Source organism: Phalaenopsis equestris, unplaced genomic scaffold, assembly GCF_001263595.1.
Source record: "Phalaenopsis equestris unplaced genomic scaffold, ASM126359v1 Scaffold001196, whole genome shotgun sequence".
NCBI classification, from domain to species: domain Eukaryota; kingdom Viridiplantae; phylum Streptophyta; class Magnoliopsida; order Asparagales; family Orchidaceae; genus Phalaenopsis; species Phalaenopsis equestris.
The window spans coordinates 67,544-83,044 of NW_018165635.1; the positions used below are offsets into that span (position 1 = coordinate 67,544).

At 34.6% G+C, this 15,501-nt stretch overlaps 1 protein-coding gene across 1 annotated transcript in view; it reads left to right on the forward strand.

Moving 5' to 3' along the window:
- The first annotated feature begins 752 nt into the window (after window positions 1–752).
- LOC110033485 (dynein light chain 1, cytoplasmic-like) overlaps window positions 753–15,501 on the forward strand; it is a 36,599-nt gene continuing 21,850 nt past the window's right edge. Inside the window, exons 1-2 of the mRNA XM_020737479.1 lie at window positions 753–1,082; window positions 1,190–1,295. Coding sequence (XP_020593138.1) covers window positions 879–1,082; window positions 1,190–1,295 — 310 coding nt within the window. The 5' untranslated portion in view covers window positions 753–878. The remainder of the gene's footprint in view (window positions 1,083–1,189; window positions 1,296–15,501) is intronic.

Genomic DNA, 15,501 nt, shown 5'->3' on the forward strand with positions numbered 1-15,501 from the left:
TTGACCAATTTGCTGTCATTGTGTACATCATGTCAAACCAATCAATTTGATTATAAGTTTGCTATAATCAAAATTCTGAATGAATTTTAATTGAAGTAAGAACGTTTCCTGCTAAAAAAATGCCTTTTCACATCCAAGACGTAAATTTGTTGATGGCGTATTATTCTGAAGATAAAATTTGTCATAACTTTTTAGATAGATTATCATACTGATGTATTCTAGTATATTTTGAAAAAGAGTTGCATACATCCCACCAATTCTTATATTTTATATATCTTATTTCTAAATTCTCATATTTAATTTTATAATATTTGGTGTCATGATTCTATCCATAAAAATACTCATTTTACTTAATAAAAAAATAATAATAGTAATATTTTTAATCTGATATTAAAATTTAAATATTGCATGTATATAAATATAAATATTTAGATGGTACATATATAAATAAATAAGAATGGTGTGGTTGTATGTAAATGTCTCAGAAAAATATCTATATAAAAATATATAGATATGCTATGTGGAATGCCCACAATCCCAAGTTTATAGTTCATATATTTCTAGCATAATCTACAAGCCTAGGATCCCACTTGTACTGACCCCACCAGAACATGCATTGTCATTGGATTTTGATTTTCGGTTGGCTTACCGTCTCCGTCATCTTGCTTCATGAATAGTCTCGGTCGCCAGCTCCCTAAGCTAAACGGTAAGCGATATCCTATTCTCCAGGAAGGTTACGACACCTCACCGACCTCTGCTGCCTCATACAATTTTTCTCTCGGTACTTCCATGTAGAAAGCAGAATAAGCCAGATCGTCTCCTTCCAACTCGTAAACTCGAGCCAAAGCAATTGCCGTTAAAGTATATCGGCCAAGAAGATGGCGGAGGAGAGCCGAAGAGCAGGCGGTGGCATCCCAGGCGGAGGAACATTGCAGCAGGGAGGAGTCAGGGGTAGCTATTATGAGGAAAAGAAGCCGGCTTTAGGAGCTGATCAGGAAGTCGCTAGAGCTAAGAGGGTTGTGCTGAAGAGTGCGGACATGAAGGAGGAGGTGCAAAAGGAGGCTATCAGCTGCGCCGTCTCTGTATGCTCCTTCACTCTTTCTAGTTTCATTCTGTACCGATCTGTTGGTTTGGTCTAGTTTTTGATCGGATGCTGAACGGAGTTCTTCTTTTCGCCGCGAGGGTTTAGGCGTTCGATAAGCATGCTGTGGACAAAGACAGAGCAGAATACATCAAGAAGGAGTTTGACAAGAATCACGGTCCAACCTGGCATTGCATCGTTGGTCGAAACTTTGGTAATCTCTCCTATAGTTCTTCGTAACTGGTTCCTGGAGTCTAGATTTCTGCATTTTGGTGATCAATGTTCCATTTTCTATCAAGATGGTTTTGAATGGGGCCTATGGGATGGTAAGTGGGTTGTTTAAACATATCCCTAGCTGAATAATTGCTGGATGAATTATATGGCTTGTTTTTGTAGCTTTGTCAAGTTGCTTCTATCAATTGTGGGTTTGTTTATACGAGATAAAAATTATAAGGTTGGCGGCATGGGCTCCTCACTGCTTCAGGTTTATGGGAAGATTTGTTGGGGTCTGTGCGGTTGCATAAAGTGATAGATTGTAGCAGTTTATCTTCATATGGTGTTGGTGACATTGGCTAGTGATTTTTGTTAAAGGAATGAATGAGTTAAGGGGAAGGAGTAATATAAATTGAGGGCAAGGGAGTGTTCCATAACTTAATTTTGAGAAATTATTATGGCATTAGTCATGGAGAATGGAGATGGAACTTTAAATTGATGCGATTTCATGATGTGAGGATTTAAAGCAAGAGACATCAATTTCAGATAACATGATCATGGGTTGTGGGTAATGGTTTCCATCAAGTAGTTAGGATATGGTTGTTGATTTCTTTTATGGTATCATTTTTGTATCTATTATGAATGTAGTTACTAAAAATATAGCTGTTAATTGTAACTTTTTTTTTAAAGAATTTGAAGCTGTATATAATCCATCGATGTTAAAATAACGGAATCAAGCAGTGTTGAATCCATGGATGAAGTTTTTGAGCTACTTGGTGCTTTTTTTAGCCACACTGAATTGCTGTGCATCTTTAAAATGTTGACACCAATACATATGCTGTAGAGTTGACATCGAAGTGAGCTGTAATTTGGTGTAACTGGCCTAGTTTGTAGTCTAGAGAGAGTTTCTAATTACAAATTGATGTGCTACAACTTGTATTGGCGCCCTCAAAAAATTGTCTTTATTCTGCAGAGATTTTGAAAATTATATTAAGATGGCTAAAAATGGTAGAGCAATTTGTGAATTTTGTTAAGACAATAAATGTATCATAAATTGACAGTCAATTTTTATCATATAAAAATTTTGAAGGTTATGGGGAAACCATCATCAAACAATGATGGTGGTAGATAGGACATGTCAGAAGGCAATGTCTTTTTTTATCACTAGTCATATATGCTGAAGTACTAGAGTTTAAAATCCAAAATTTGCCAAACGAAGCAGGGTGCCAGTGTCTGTAGAACTTGAGGATGAAATCACATGAGAAGCAAATATTGATGTTTGAGGGCTTTGAATATGGAGATTATAATTCTTCGAGAAAGATTAACATATTTGAAAGAAGTACTTAAAGTGAAATGCGAATAATATACATAAAGGAGCGAAAGGCATGCTTGTTTGTGGATAGATATTTGAACTTGGCCTAACAACATTCTTGATGATGATTTGTATGGCCACAATGAGATGAAGGGAAAATGGCTCTTCTTCATTTTCACGACCACGACCACTATTGATCTGGCTATGATTATCATAATCATCATACCCCATTTTAGGGGGTGTAAATGAGCCGAGCTTGAACAAGCTCAGTACTTGTTTGTGTTGGGCTCGTTTGAATTTTTTTTGTTTAACATTTCCGTGTTCAAAATGACTCATGAATAACATGCTCATATTTGACTCAATTCGAATTTATTTGTTTTTTAAGCTCATATTCGGTTCAATTTTATCTCAAATAATTTTAAAAATAATAAAATTAAGTTTTTTTCTAATAAAACATAAAATTCTTTATAAAAATGTTATAATAATAATTATTCATTTAATTAATTTGAGTCAAAATGAGTTGAACACGATCAAACAAATATTTATTTATATTCGGCTTGTTTATAAATTGAGCTTAAAAAACTATTTGTGCTCTGAATTTCTTGCTTAACCTACGAATCAAAATTGAGCTCTTCATGAACAACAAGCTTTGTTTTAATAGTTTTAATCACTATGATGTCTCCTAACAAGGTTAGGCTAGTAAAAATTGATGCTCTAGGTAACCCAAAAAGCCTCAAAGAGAGTTGTAATCTTGGGGCTTGGAAAATATGCCCTTATTTGAGATTGTGTATGTTGGAGTGGGAATGAGTTCAATGAGAAATTTGGGAACACAATTTATTTCATTCTTTTTTCATAGACATTGCCAAATCTGTAGTAAATACTATTTATGGTAGAAGTACATAATTCTCAGGATATTGTATTATAGCATTCATGGGCAGTCTAATCATATTATTGGAGAGAAAAATCTTAAATTAAGATGTAAACAAAGGCAAACAATTCAGTTGGATGCGTGCTTGTAAATAGCCTGAAATAGTGCACATGCTATAGTTATATCATCTTGAGGTGCAACTCATGCTATTTGCATAGAAAAGGTGTAGAAAGGCAAAATAACGTGCTCTTTGTGTTATTGTGCATAACATTTGTAACACATGCTAAATTATTGGTTTAATTCTTTTACTATTTTTCATTATTTTGATTTAGATGTACTAATATGTGGACTTAAGCATGAGTTATTTAAATTACATGAAGTATATTAGGGGCTTGATTTTGAGGTACATCTATCATGAAATGCTTGGTCTAATTGTTTTGATAGACATAGTTGATGCTAATAAAATTAGATGATGAGTTAGAGGGTTGGATAAATTAGTATTTGGAGAAAAAAATGACATGCAGTAAAGTTTTGAGAGTTAGTAGTGTATTTGAAAGAAATTTTAAGATTTATGATTGATCTAAAAGAAAGGAAAAATGAATTTATATTTAGGTTTTTACATAATTAAAGATGAACATAAAAATTATGAGCGCAATGAATAAGATTATGCTTTGGAAGATTAGTATGACGAAATGAGTAAGATTATTTTTGTTTATGATGCTTCTTTTTAAAATGAGTAGTTTATTATTATTATTTTTAATGTAAATTTTAAACTAATGGACTATTTCTTATGTTTCACGTCAAAATTTTAAAATATTTTTTTAGGATATCATCCATCTTTATAATTTTTACATGTCAGAAGATTTGTGTTGGTAGAGTGATAATTTAATGTCTTAGCATTGAACGAATAACCAACACACATACAAATAAATGAAAAGTAGCAGGAGAACACGCCTAAATTTTTACATGAAAAATCCCTAGAAAGAGAAAAAACGAGGGGGTCTAATCCAGTCAAATAATCAATTGTGTAATTTTAAGTACATAAGTTCAATATTCTCCTAAATTAGAGAAGATGAAATTACAAAGCTGGTAATTAAAGATGTACAAAATTAGTTTAGTCATAATAGCCACAAGTGAGCTACAGTAAATGTGGTTCTTGATTGCAATAACATAGTTAGCGCCACAAAGGCTGTAATTAGTTGCTATAAAGGCGGTAGTTGACCATAAAGACCGTAGGCGGTGGTTGCAAGAGCAATAGTCGGCCACAAAAGTCATAGTTGAAAATCATAACAATAGTAGTTGGTCACATAAGCTATAGTTGGTGGCTGCAATATCATCAGTTGGTCACAGATCATAATTGATGTATGCAGTAGCGTCAGTTGGTCCTCATGGTTGTTGATTGCAATAATATGAGTTGATCATAGAGGCCATAGTTGGTGACTGCAATATCGTTAGTTGACCACATAGACTATAGTTGAAAGCTGTAACAGTAGTAATTTACCACAAATACCGTGGTTAGTGGCTACAATAGCGAAAGTTCGCCATGAAGGATGTAGTTGGAAGCAGTATTATGAGTAGTTGACCACATAACCTGTAGTTGGTGATTAGACCCATTCTCTCAGAGAGAATAGAGCTACAATTTTACACCGAATACTGCACTTGTCTTTATACAATGCAAGAAAAAATATGTGTTTGGAACAAGTGTTGTATTTTGGCTACTACAGTCGTAACAATGGTCCCTGACAATTGAAGGTTGGCGATGGCAGGCGGTGAAAGCCGGCGATGGCAGACTGTGAAAGCCGGCGAAGGCTGACGGTGGCCAAAGGGTGGTTGTGATCTTGGTCGGCGGCTATGAAGACAGAAAGTTATTGCCCGGTCTTCGATACAGGTGTTATACTTTACAATTATATTTGGGATACGATGTTTGCAAATAGGGATCATTAGTAGCAGGAAGTCGACAATGGCAAACAGTGACGATCGACGGTGGCCGGTGGCCGGTGGCCGCGAAGCTCGGGAGTTATTGCTAGGTTGTTAGATTAGAATGGGCTCTGGAATTCTTCTTTGTCTTTCTATCCATTTCAAGTGAAGGACAAAATGGGCTTTGGGTTTATTTATAGCCTGTTGCTATTGGAAAAACACTCATTAACGTCAAACAATTCTATAGGTAATAGGGTTAAATTCTGATGCAAAGCTCTATTATCTACAAATTTATGGCGAATATAGTTTTGAAGCAAAAATGCGGCTCATAAACCTATTAGCGTTAGAAAAATTTCACTATAAAATTTGTGTGGGTTTTGCGTCAAAATATTCCATCATAAGAGATGTTGGCAGTAGAGTTTAGTAGGATCTTGCTAACGTCATTATTTGTGTTAGATTTTATCAGATGTTAGTTTTCATCGATAAAATCTGACACAAATATGTACTAAATTAAAAAAAAATATATGAAACCAATCAAATTTTTACACTTGCATTTCACATTTAATTATCACAACATCGATCATAACTCACAACAGGTTTAAGCAACATATATCGATAGTGCAAACAAATGGAATCATCATATATAACACATAAAATCTAATAAATAGTTCATCCAACATAAACTTCTAAAATTTAAACGAAAAACATATTTATAGAATGTCATGTTTAGATATCAAATAAGAAAGAAAACAAAAAACCCTTGCGGGGTATCATCATCATGGTCATCCTCATGCATGATACTAAGAGGTCATTTGCCATGACAGCCACGCAACAATGCTCTCAAGCTTGTAATATCTATGCTCCCTCTCACAAAGCTCCTTAATCAATGTGACATCAAACCTGACTAGTTCGTCGTGATCTGATGATGTTCTATGACCTTGAGCTGATCGAGATTAATCGACTTATATACAAAACCATTAGCGCTCACGCCATAGACTCTCTTTTTTTCCACGATAGCTTGCCTCCAGATCTCATAGTCATAATGCTCAAAAAATGTCTCACTGCTGCAATCTCCAATAGTTGTTGGGCTCTGGCTCTGGCTAAAATTATTCATATGCATTCCTAGTCCTCCTACATAGTTAAAATCAAAGAATAATTAATATTTTACATTAAAATTATAAGTAAATTATAGAAATAAAAAACTATTTTCGTTACATAAATAAAAAACTATTTTAGTTACATGAACACGTCGAGATAGTCGGAGATCCAGACCTGCTTTCCCTAGCGCTGATAGGCATGCAACTCGACTCTGGTGGGCTTCTGATCAAGCTCCCAAGTCTATTAATCTGTAAGAAAGACTAAAGTATCAGAGAACTGAATTAATTAGTTATCGAGTTTTGAGTGAATCTTACCAACTTATTACAGTACTCGGTTTGCGGGACTTACCCTCTAATGTGTTGTGCACACCCCCCTTCCCCCTCTCAGCTCCCCGGTTCTATTGGGCTGTCTCTCTCTGCCTTGGGTACTCTTGAGTGGCACAAGCTCTTGTCCACGCTACTCATATCTCCTCGTCTATATTTATAGGCTGCTCACCCCTCCTATGGGCTGTAGTGAACATATTACCTTGCCGATGCACAATCTTAAAAAAAATTGTCGGATACGCTGATGATTCTTAGATAACCAATAGATCCTTTTGCAAAATTAATGTTAAGTAATGTTTGTTAGTATAATAAAATAACTTAACTTCTAATTTTAATTCTCAACTGATTTTACCCTGAACTCCTTGAACATGTTCCAAATCATGATCGAAATCTTCCATGATCTCTATAATATACATGATTGGCTGCCTGGAGAGATAAAACACGAAATAGAAATGTTGTTTATACAATATAGCAAAAAGAAAAAGCAGCCATAGTGGTAGGAGCAGGAAGCCGAAAAGGAGCAAAAGGTTAGATCAGAGAGGCAGGGTTGATCGGAGCAGAAATCCTAACAGATTCCGCAGGCCGTGAGTATCGGTGTAGTGGTGGTGGTGGTGATCATCACAACACTAGTACTGTATGAGGAATAACAGAAAATAGTCTTCTTCATCCTCTTGTAAGGAATGTTAGTCTGAACAGATCGCCGAGATTACAGCTCTCCACACCCTCCTAAAGCCATCTGTAACGAGAAGAAAGGATTTGATCAACATAATACTAATTATGAAATAATATTGGTGTAAACAGTACATAACTACAATTATGATACACCACACAAGCAGTACAAGTAGGATACACCAAAAGTGAAAGCATATACTCTTTCATTAGATGAGTTAGTCTATGATAACTTAACATTTTTTCATTCATATCATCATCTGACTCATTCATAAGTTAAGTAACATCTTTCTATACTTATGTGATATTCTCAAGGTGATTTTTTCTCTGATAAAATCGAGTTGAATACAAAAATCTGAAATTTTTTGCTCTTAATTAACATGTTCAATAATGTTTTATGGCTCAATAGTTCTACATTTGCTTTTAATAACTACGACTCAGTCAACTTTGTCTATTTCTCTACCAGTGTATCTAAGATAATATGTCTGACTATCTTGACATATTCGAATAAATGGATTGAGTATTGCATATTTTTTTTTCATCTTTACTTTAAGATCATATGGGTTCAATGTTCTTGTTATTCGATTAGGAATATAATCAAACTACTCATAGTTGAATCTATATACATCGCGCTCACCACAATTTGGATATTGCAACTACGGTACTTGTTGAAGAATGTCATAGTAGCTAATCTCATTATTCGAGTGAGTGTTTCCTATAACACAAATGCTGAAATACACCATTCCCTTCACATCAGGAACTTGTGTGAAATGAATAATCATTCACATCAAATATTTGCCACATAGTGATGTTGCGATTAGGCCCCCAAATAATATCTAATAAGCCTTGATCCGCAACTTCATTGCTCTGATTATGAACCTATTACAAATTTCAAAATATAATTATTTTTAAATTTAGTGTGCAACTTACATACTGGTGAATCGAAGAGTTATTTAAATATACTTATAACTTAAACTATATTGGAAATATTTTTCCAGTCTTTTTTGCTTAAATCAATCGTCCTCAATTTTTAAATTGCTGATGAATAATCTGCTCGCGTTATTGTTAGCTGTATGATCAAGTTAATATAATATTTTGAGTAATAACTAGACAAATTCTAATTATTAGAATTCTTATTGAATAAATGGATAGACTTACTCATAGTTAAGAAGAACATATAAAGTCATTGTTTGAAACTTCTTATTATTGAGGTATGATGACTATTAAAAAAAAAAGAGAAAAAATTTTAAGTTAAAACCAATAACTACTCCCACTCTCGGTTTCTAATACTGCTTGTGCCCATCTTCCTAAGATTACTCAAGAAGGAATCCTTCTCGTCCTCATTGGCACTCATCCTCCTACTTTACAGAAGAAAATTGCATATGCCAGCTCGAGCTTTCCCTCCCAACCACTAGCTTAACCTTAGCCTCGCGCTTCCCCCTTATTCATTCTTTCACTGCAAACACACTACCAAAGCAAACCTATTTTTTGTTCGTCTATCATTGCACAATACAATCATGATCAAAGCCATCAAGAAATGCAAACATGGGATCGCAATGCACGAAGACTTTTGAAACTCAGAAAAAGGAGGGGAGAGAAGAAATTGTGTTAAAGTTCATCATATTATCAATTTCTTCTCACCGTTGTCATCGTCTCGCACTCAAAAGTATAAAAAGCTTGAAAATTATAGGTACTTGTTTGGGTTATATTAAGCCGATGAGAAAATTATTCTCGCGACTCTTTCATGCAGGCTAATTGAAGACACACATCTTATAGATCGGTGAATTAGAAGACCTATTTATGACTACAAGGTCTAACGACACTGACCAACATGTCTTATAGACAATTGGGCAGGCTAAGCACCCCGTTCTAGTCTCTTAAATAGGGATAACACTGAGAGTCTATTGAAATTTTTAGTGATTTTGGACTTGCAGATACTTTTAAAAAGAAAACTAAATTATTGGGACTTTGAAATGATAAAATGAAAATCAAGGGAAACATAAATTGTGAGTTAAAAGTCTCAAATCTGATTATATTTGAAAGTGATAAAAAAATCTAAACTTTAATGCAAATAAATTTTTGTGTGATTTGTTTAAATACATGAATTAAGGCTAAACTTAATTGGTGCTAAGTTTAGAGGCCGACAAATTGACTTACATGTGAAATATCATAAATTGAGGTTAAGCTTAGAGTCCGACAAATTAACTTAAATGCAAAACATCATAAATTGAGGCTAAGCTTGATTGGAGTTTAAACTTACGGGCTGACAAATTAACTTAAATTGGAAATATCATAAATTTGTTGATGTTGGAGTTAATTCAAAAAACAACCAAATCTGATCATTATTACTGAAAAATAGAAAGAAACATAACGCGGGTTCATAAAACTAGAAATAAACTGACATTAATATAAGCGGGACTTTAGGGGGAGGGGTAAGGTGACGAAATCAAAGAAATATCATCGCTCGAGAGAACTTCAAACTGAGCTTGTTGGCTTGTTCAAATAAAGAAAGTATAAATTTTTTTTAAAAAATCTGATTAAGCACAAGGCACTGACGCATGCATGCTTCAACTAGTCCGCAAAAGCATAAAGCTAGGACTGAGTGTATGCTCACTCGCCCGATCGGTCCATAGAGACAGTTCCCTATAGTCTAAGTCTAAAACTCAAGCAGGTCCTGAACGTCAGACCTGCTTGAGAAGCACAATTTACTTGTCTAAGTCTAGGACTCAAGCAGGTCATAAAGGTCGGACACAATAATCCCAAATATGGTCGAGTCGTTGACAACTACCTTCACTCAACAAACCATAAAAACAACCATAGTGAATAATTATTTATTTTGCTAGTTTGATGACAGACTGTCAAGTTTCAAGCATGTTCGAGTTGATAAGTTCAAGCGAATTAGGTCAAAGAGATTTTTTTTTGATTGGTTAAAAAGTTAAGGAAAACCAAAGGAATGATCATCACTTAAAAAATATCAAACCATACTTGATGCATAGTTCAAATAAAGAAATCTCTCCTTTTTTTCAAAAAATTGATCAAGCACAATGCACAGACACGTGCATCCTTCAACAAGTGCCCTAATGCCCAAACACTAAGACATAATGTATGCCCACTTACTTGACAAGTTCATAGAGACAATTCAGGTCAAATTTCCAACAAGTTTGTCAAAGCACAATGCTAGGATCGAATGTATGCTCGTTCACTTGACAAGCTCGTTGAGATAATTTAGGTTAATTCCTTCAACAAGTCCATCAAAGCAAAGCTAAGATCAAATGTATGTTCATCATCTTACAAGTTCGTAGAGATAATTCATGTCAATTTGTTCATCAAATTTGTTAAAATATAACATTAGGACATATGAAACTAAGACAAAATGAGGTATAAAATTATCAAAATATTGAAATAAAAACTTCAAACAATTCTGTCAAAGCAGAAAGTAAAAGACAAAAGACAAACACAAGCTCTTCCAAATGAGTGACAACAAGTTAGATGCGACATCAACAAAAATTGGAATATAATGATATAAACATACATAACCAATTTGAAATTCATACTTTGTGTCGACATTTTTCTAGAAGATCTGCAAAGTTAAACTTTCATAGTGACATTCAAATAAATTTTTGGAGATACGCATGGTAGATCAGTTTGTCATGATTTTTTCGACAAGTATTATGCTGGCTGTCGACTACCTAACGCAACCCTCCACTTTTCACATCTGACCCCATGTAGTGGGATTAAGGTTTTATTGTTGTTGTTATTGCATGGTAGACTAGTTTACGACAAACATGATCCACTTCAAACATGCGCCACATTTGTTGGGGCTATTTGTTGACTATTATAAAAGAAGAAAAAAAGTTAAAACCCATAACTAAACCCTCTCTCGGTTTCTAAATTAGCTCGCTCCCTTCTTCCTTGGATAACTCACGAAGGAATCTTTTTGCGTCCACATTGGCATGCATCCTCTCGCTCGATGGTAGAAAATCATAGAAGCCTGCTTGAGCCTTCCCTCCCAACTTCCTTGCTTGAAACAACAAGCATGCCTTAGCTTTGCCTTTGCCTCGCATGTCACCCTCATTTGTTCTTCCATTGCAAACACATGACTATCGAAGCCGACCACTTCTCTGTACACCTGCCATTGCGCAATCCAATCACGATCAAAACCAAGGAGAAAGCCAACATGGGATCACATCACATGAAGACTTCAGAAACTCTTTATGAACTTTTGCTTTAAAATGTGACATAATCACATGGCTAGGGCTAGCTGTGAAAACAACGACGGGATCGCTGCACATAAAAGCACTAAATCTATTTAATGTAAATTTTATGTGTAGCAAAACATCAAAGTTAAATCCTACTTGTAGCCAAACACCCGCTAAATCTAAACCTAAACCTAAATGCATTCCTAGCACATCACTAAAAGCAACGACATAACCCTAAATCTAAATGATAGAAATTGACAGAAAAAAAAAGAAAAATTCAAGAAAATGTGGAAGGGGATCAAATAAACTATCGGTCACCATGGAGAATGAGTTTTCAGAGTTACTGCGAAGTTGCTGATGTTAAAGAATGTCGCGCGATCACTGGATGGTCGTCAGAGAGGAAGGGTCGTGGGAGAACCCTATTCTCGCTCGAGCAATAGACTGGTGCAGAGAGAAATGAGTAAGCGAGAATGATGCTGACAGGCGTGCCTCTATGTTTTGAAGAGCCTTGGTTCTAATAGCATTAGCAATTTTCGACACTAAAATTTAGCTTCAGAATTATCTACTGATAAAGACCGCTATTAAGTGAAACGTAATGTGTCGCAATATCTGTCGCGTTTTTCGATGCAATGTGTTTGCGGCAGACAATGTCGACTTAACATACATCAGTAATGAAATTTGCAGAATCCAGAGACAAATATTTGCATCAGCATATTATTGTCGCTAATTTAGACGCTATTTACCTGAATTTATGTGGTGTTTGATGGAGGGGCATTTTGCTCTTTTGGCGAACAAGTTCCTTAACTAATTGTCTGAATGACCCATATTTAATCTCTTGAACATAGGGGATTTTTTGAGGGTTTGGGTGCCTTAATGACCTCAAATTCAACGAGCTTAGGCTTGTTGGATTCCTCTCATTAAGATATTTGATTTCACTTTAAGTATGTAAAATTTGGAGTCCATTTAATCATTCAATTGACGATTGAAAATCTGGATGACTTGATCTAGGCTTAATTCGAACTAAACCGAATCAATTTTGGTATCATTGTGCTTGTCTGATTGAAATGGTCAGTTTGACAATAAACATGCTAAAATTGGGGTTTTGATAATCTTCAATTTGAATAGGAAATATTTATTGCTAAAAAAATGCATCAAAATTCGTGCTTGATGATAAGAATTTCTTGATGTTGCATCAATAATAATTATACTTTTATTTGTAAATCAAATTGTTATGTTTATTATGATGCTAAATATTTCAAAATTATTATCTTTCTTTAACCTTCATGTATGTTGAACTAATCTTTTATTTTATTTATTTGACGTGCTAATGTTTTTATACTTTTTTTATTATATTTTTTATTTAAATTAATGAGTTATTAATAAATTATTTATGATGTTTAATGTTCACACTATTTTTTAAATAGTGTGTGATATGTTATGTGCTATGCATTGTGATTACAAAGAGCACTTGCGTCGTCGTGCATTGTTTGCTATTGACACACGGTCAAATGCTTGTCGTTTTAAGAACTTGAGAGTACCATCAAGGTCTTGATGAGATGCATCAAGATGATGGAATTGTCACGAACTCGGGCAATGAAGCTAAACTCCCGACTGCAGGGGATAGTTAGTACCATTGAATTTAGTTATGATACCGATTTAGAGAACATTTTGAAATCATTGAGAGGATATTGGAATGCCATTCACCCTTGGATGAGAAAGGGCGCAACACGCACGCACTCAGAGAGAGAGAGAGAGACCTATGGATCAAATGAGGTGGCGTTTAAAGTTTAAAAATTTATGGCGTGCATTTAATCATATCAAATTAATTAGATTAGTTCAAAAATCAAAAAACAAGTAAAACATAATATACATAGAAACCACAAGGCAATGGAATCAACCTAGCTTTCATTATGATAGTTGTGTTTGACCGTGCAATCATAATTAATATAGAAGATGCCTCTTTGCAGAAAACACATCTATCTTTGTAGACAATGCATGGTAGGTATGCATTTAATCATATCAAACTAATTAGATTAGTTCAAAAATCAAAAAACAAGTAAAACATAATATACATAGAAACCACAAGGCAATTGAATCAACCTAGCTTTCATTATGATAGTTGTGTTTGACTGTGCAATCATAATTTAATATAGAAGATGTCTCTTTGTAGAAAATACATCTATCTTTGTAGACAATGCTTGGTAGGTGGCACTTGAAGTTTCTGGATGATAACAACGCGACGAATGGTGGGTGGTTGCTTTGCAAGTTGATGATGAAGCTTGGAGGACGATGACTCTGCATATATTGTTATTAAAAGGTGGATGTAGTGTGCTCTCTGGAAGGCTAATGATAATAGAAACCTTCATTTCTTTATGGTTCCTAGTTTACAAGACTAAATAGGTAAAGACGAGCTTAACTGAGCTCAACTCCACATTTGCGATCTCCTTCGCTCTTTCTCACTGCCTTCTCGATCAAGATTTCTCACGTACACAAACTACCACTCCTCTTGATATAAGGATTATTGTGGTCTAGGGCATCGTAGACCTCTTCTCTATCAGTTGTTGATTCTCCCCACAACAACCATTGAAGTCGCCCCTCACTTCCTTTTCCCTCTTCTAAAAACCCTAGCTGCAAAATCCCTTCTCTCTTTTCTCTTCTACTTGTCCTTTCAACTCTCCACTTGTCGAACCTTTTCCTCGTCCTTTTCCCTTGACTGTCAGTAATCATTGAGCCTTTATATTGCCTAATCACCCTCACATCTCCCTTTTCTTTTCTTCAATAGATAAACATCCTCCTTTTCTTTTCAAATTAATTTTCGTTGAAATCATCTTGCTAATTGTACATTGTCCTTTATAGTCGACCATCCTTTCTATGCTTGACTGACATTCGCTGTCCTCATCCTTTTGATGCAAGTATACTATACTTCCCTTAAACTTAGGACTAATCGTTGATTCAATTAAATTACAGTTTATTTAATTACGAGCAATTTTCTTTATATCTTATGATTATAAATTTGTAAATGTCATGAGTAAGATCATAATTTAAATATTATTAAAAATGATAATAATTAGATTATGATAATTTATGTTGAATATGATTTAAAAATACATTCAGCGTAGTTACTTAAAGTTTAAGATAGTTGGGTTTTAGTAAGTTTGGACTTGAAGTATGTTTGGGAAAGTTACATCTTATTAATAAGTTGTTGATAAACAACTGATCTAGATAAGCTGCTAATCGCAGTTGATCATGATAAACTGGTTGGTTGTTTGATTTGTGCAGTTAGAAAATAAATATTTTACAGCTATTTCTGGATAAATGATTATTCTGTCTCTGTGCATTAATGTTGTTTGCAACAAAACCGTAACAACAATATAGTTGATACTTGAGAAGCAAAAAATAACTTCAGAACAATACAAAAAGAAAAGATAGACACCTCACTTAATAGTGAGTATCAAGATTGCAAATAATTACAGAGTAACATATTGATTGTTCGAGCTAGAAAGAAAAACATCCAAATCAAATAACCCATGAAACAAACGGAAAAAAAACCAAAGCTAAAAATAATAACTTCACAAATTCAATTGTCCATAAATAAACATAAATAGCCGACCCGATGTTGGGGGGGCATCTTCATGAATATTTGTCTGCGGGTCGAGTCCTACAACAACTTCAAGGAGTTCAGATAGAATGACTTATTCGACCTAACTTCAGGATATGTTTCCAAAACTCAAAAAAAGTCGTTTATGGAGGTGTTATGTGAAGTACCATCCTGGATTGTGTATGCTTCTATTAGCTTTGTTATTGTGTTTCTGACGAAAACA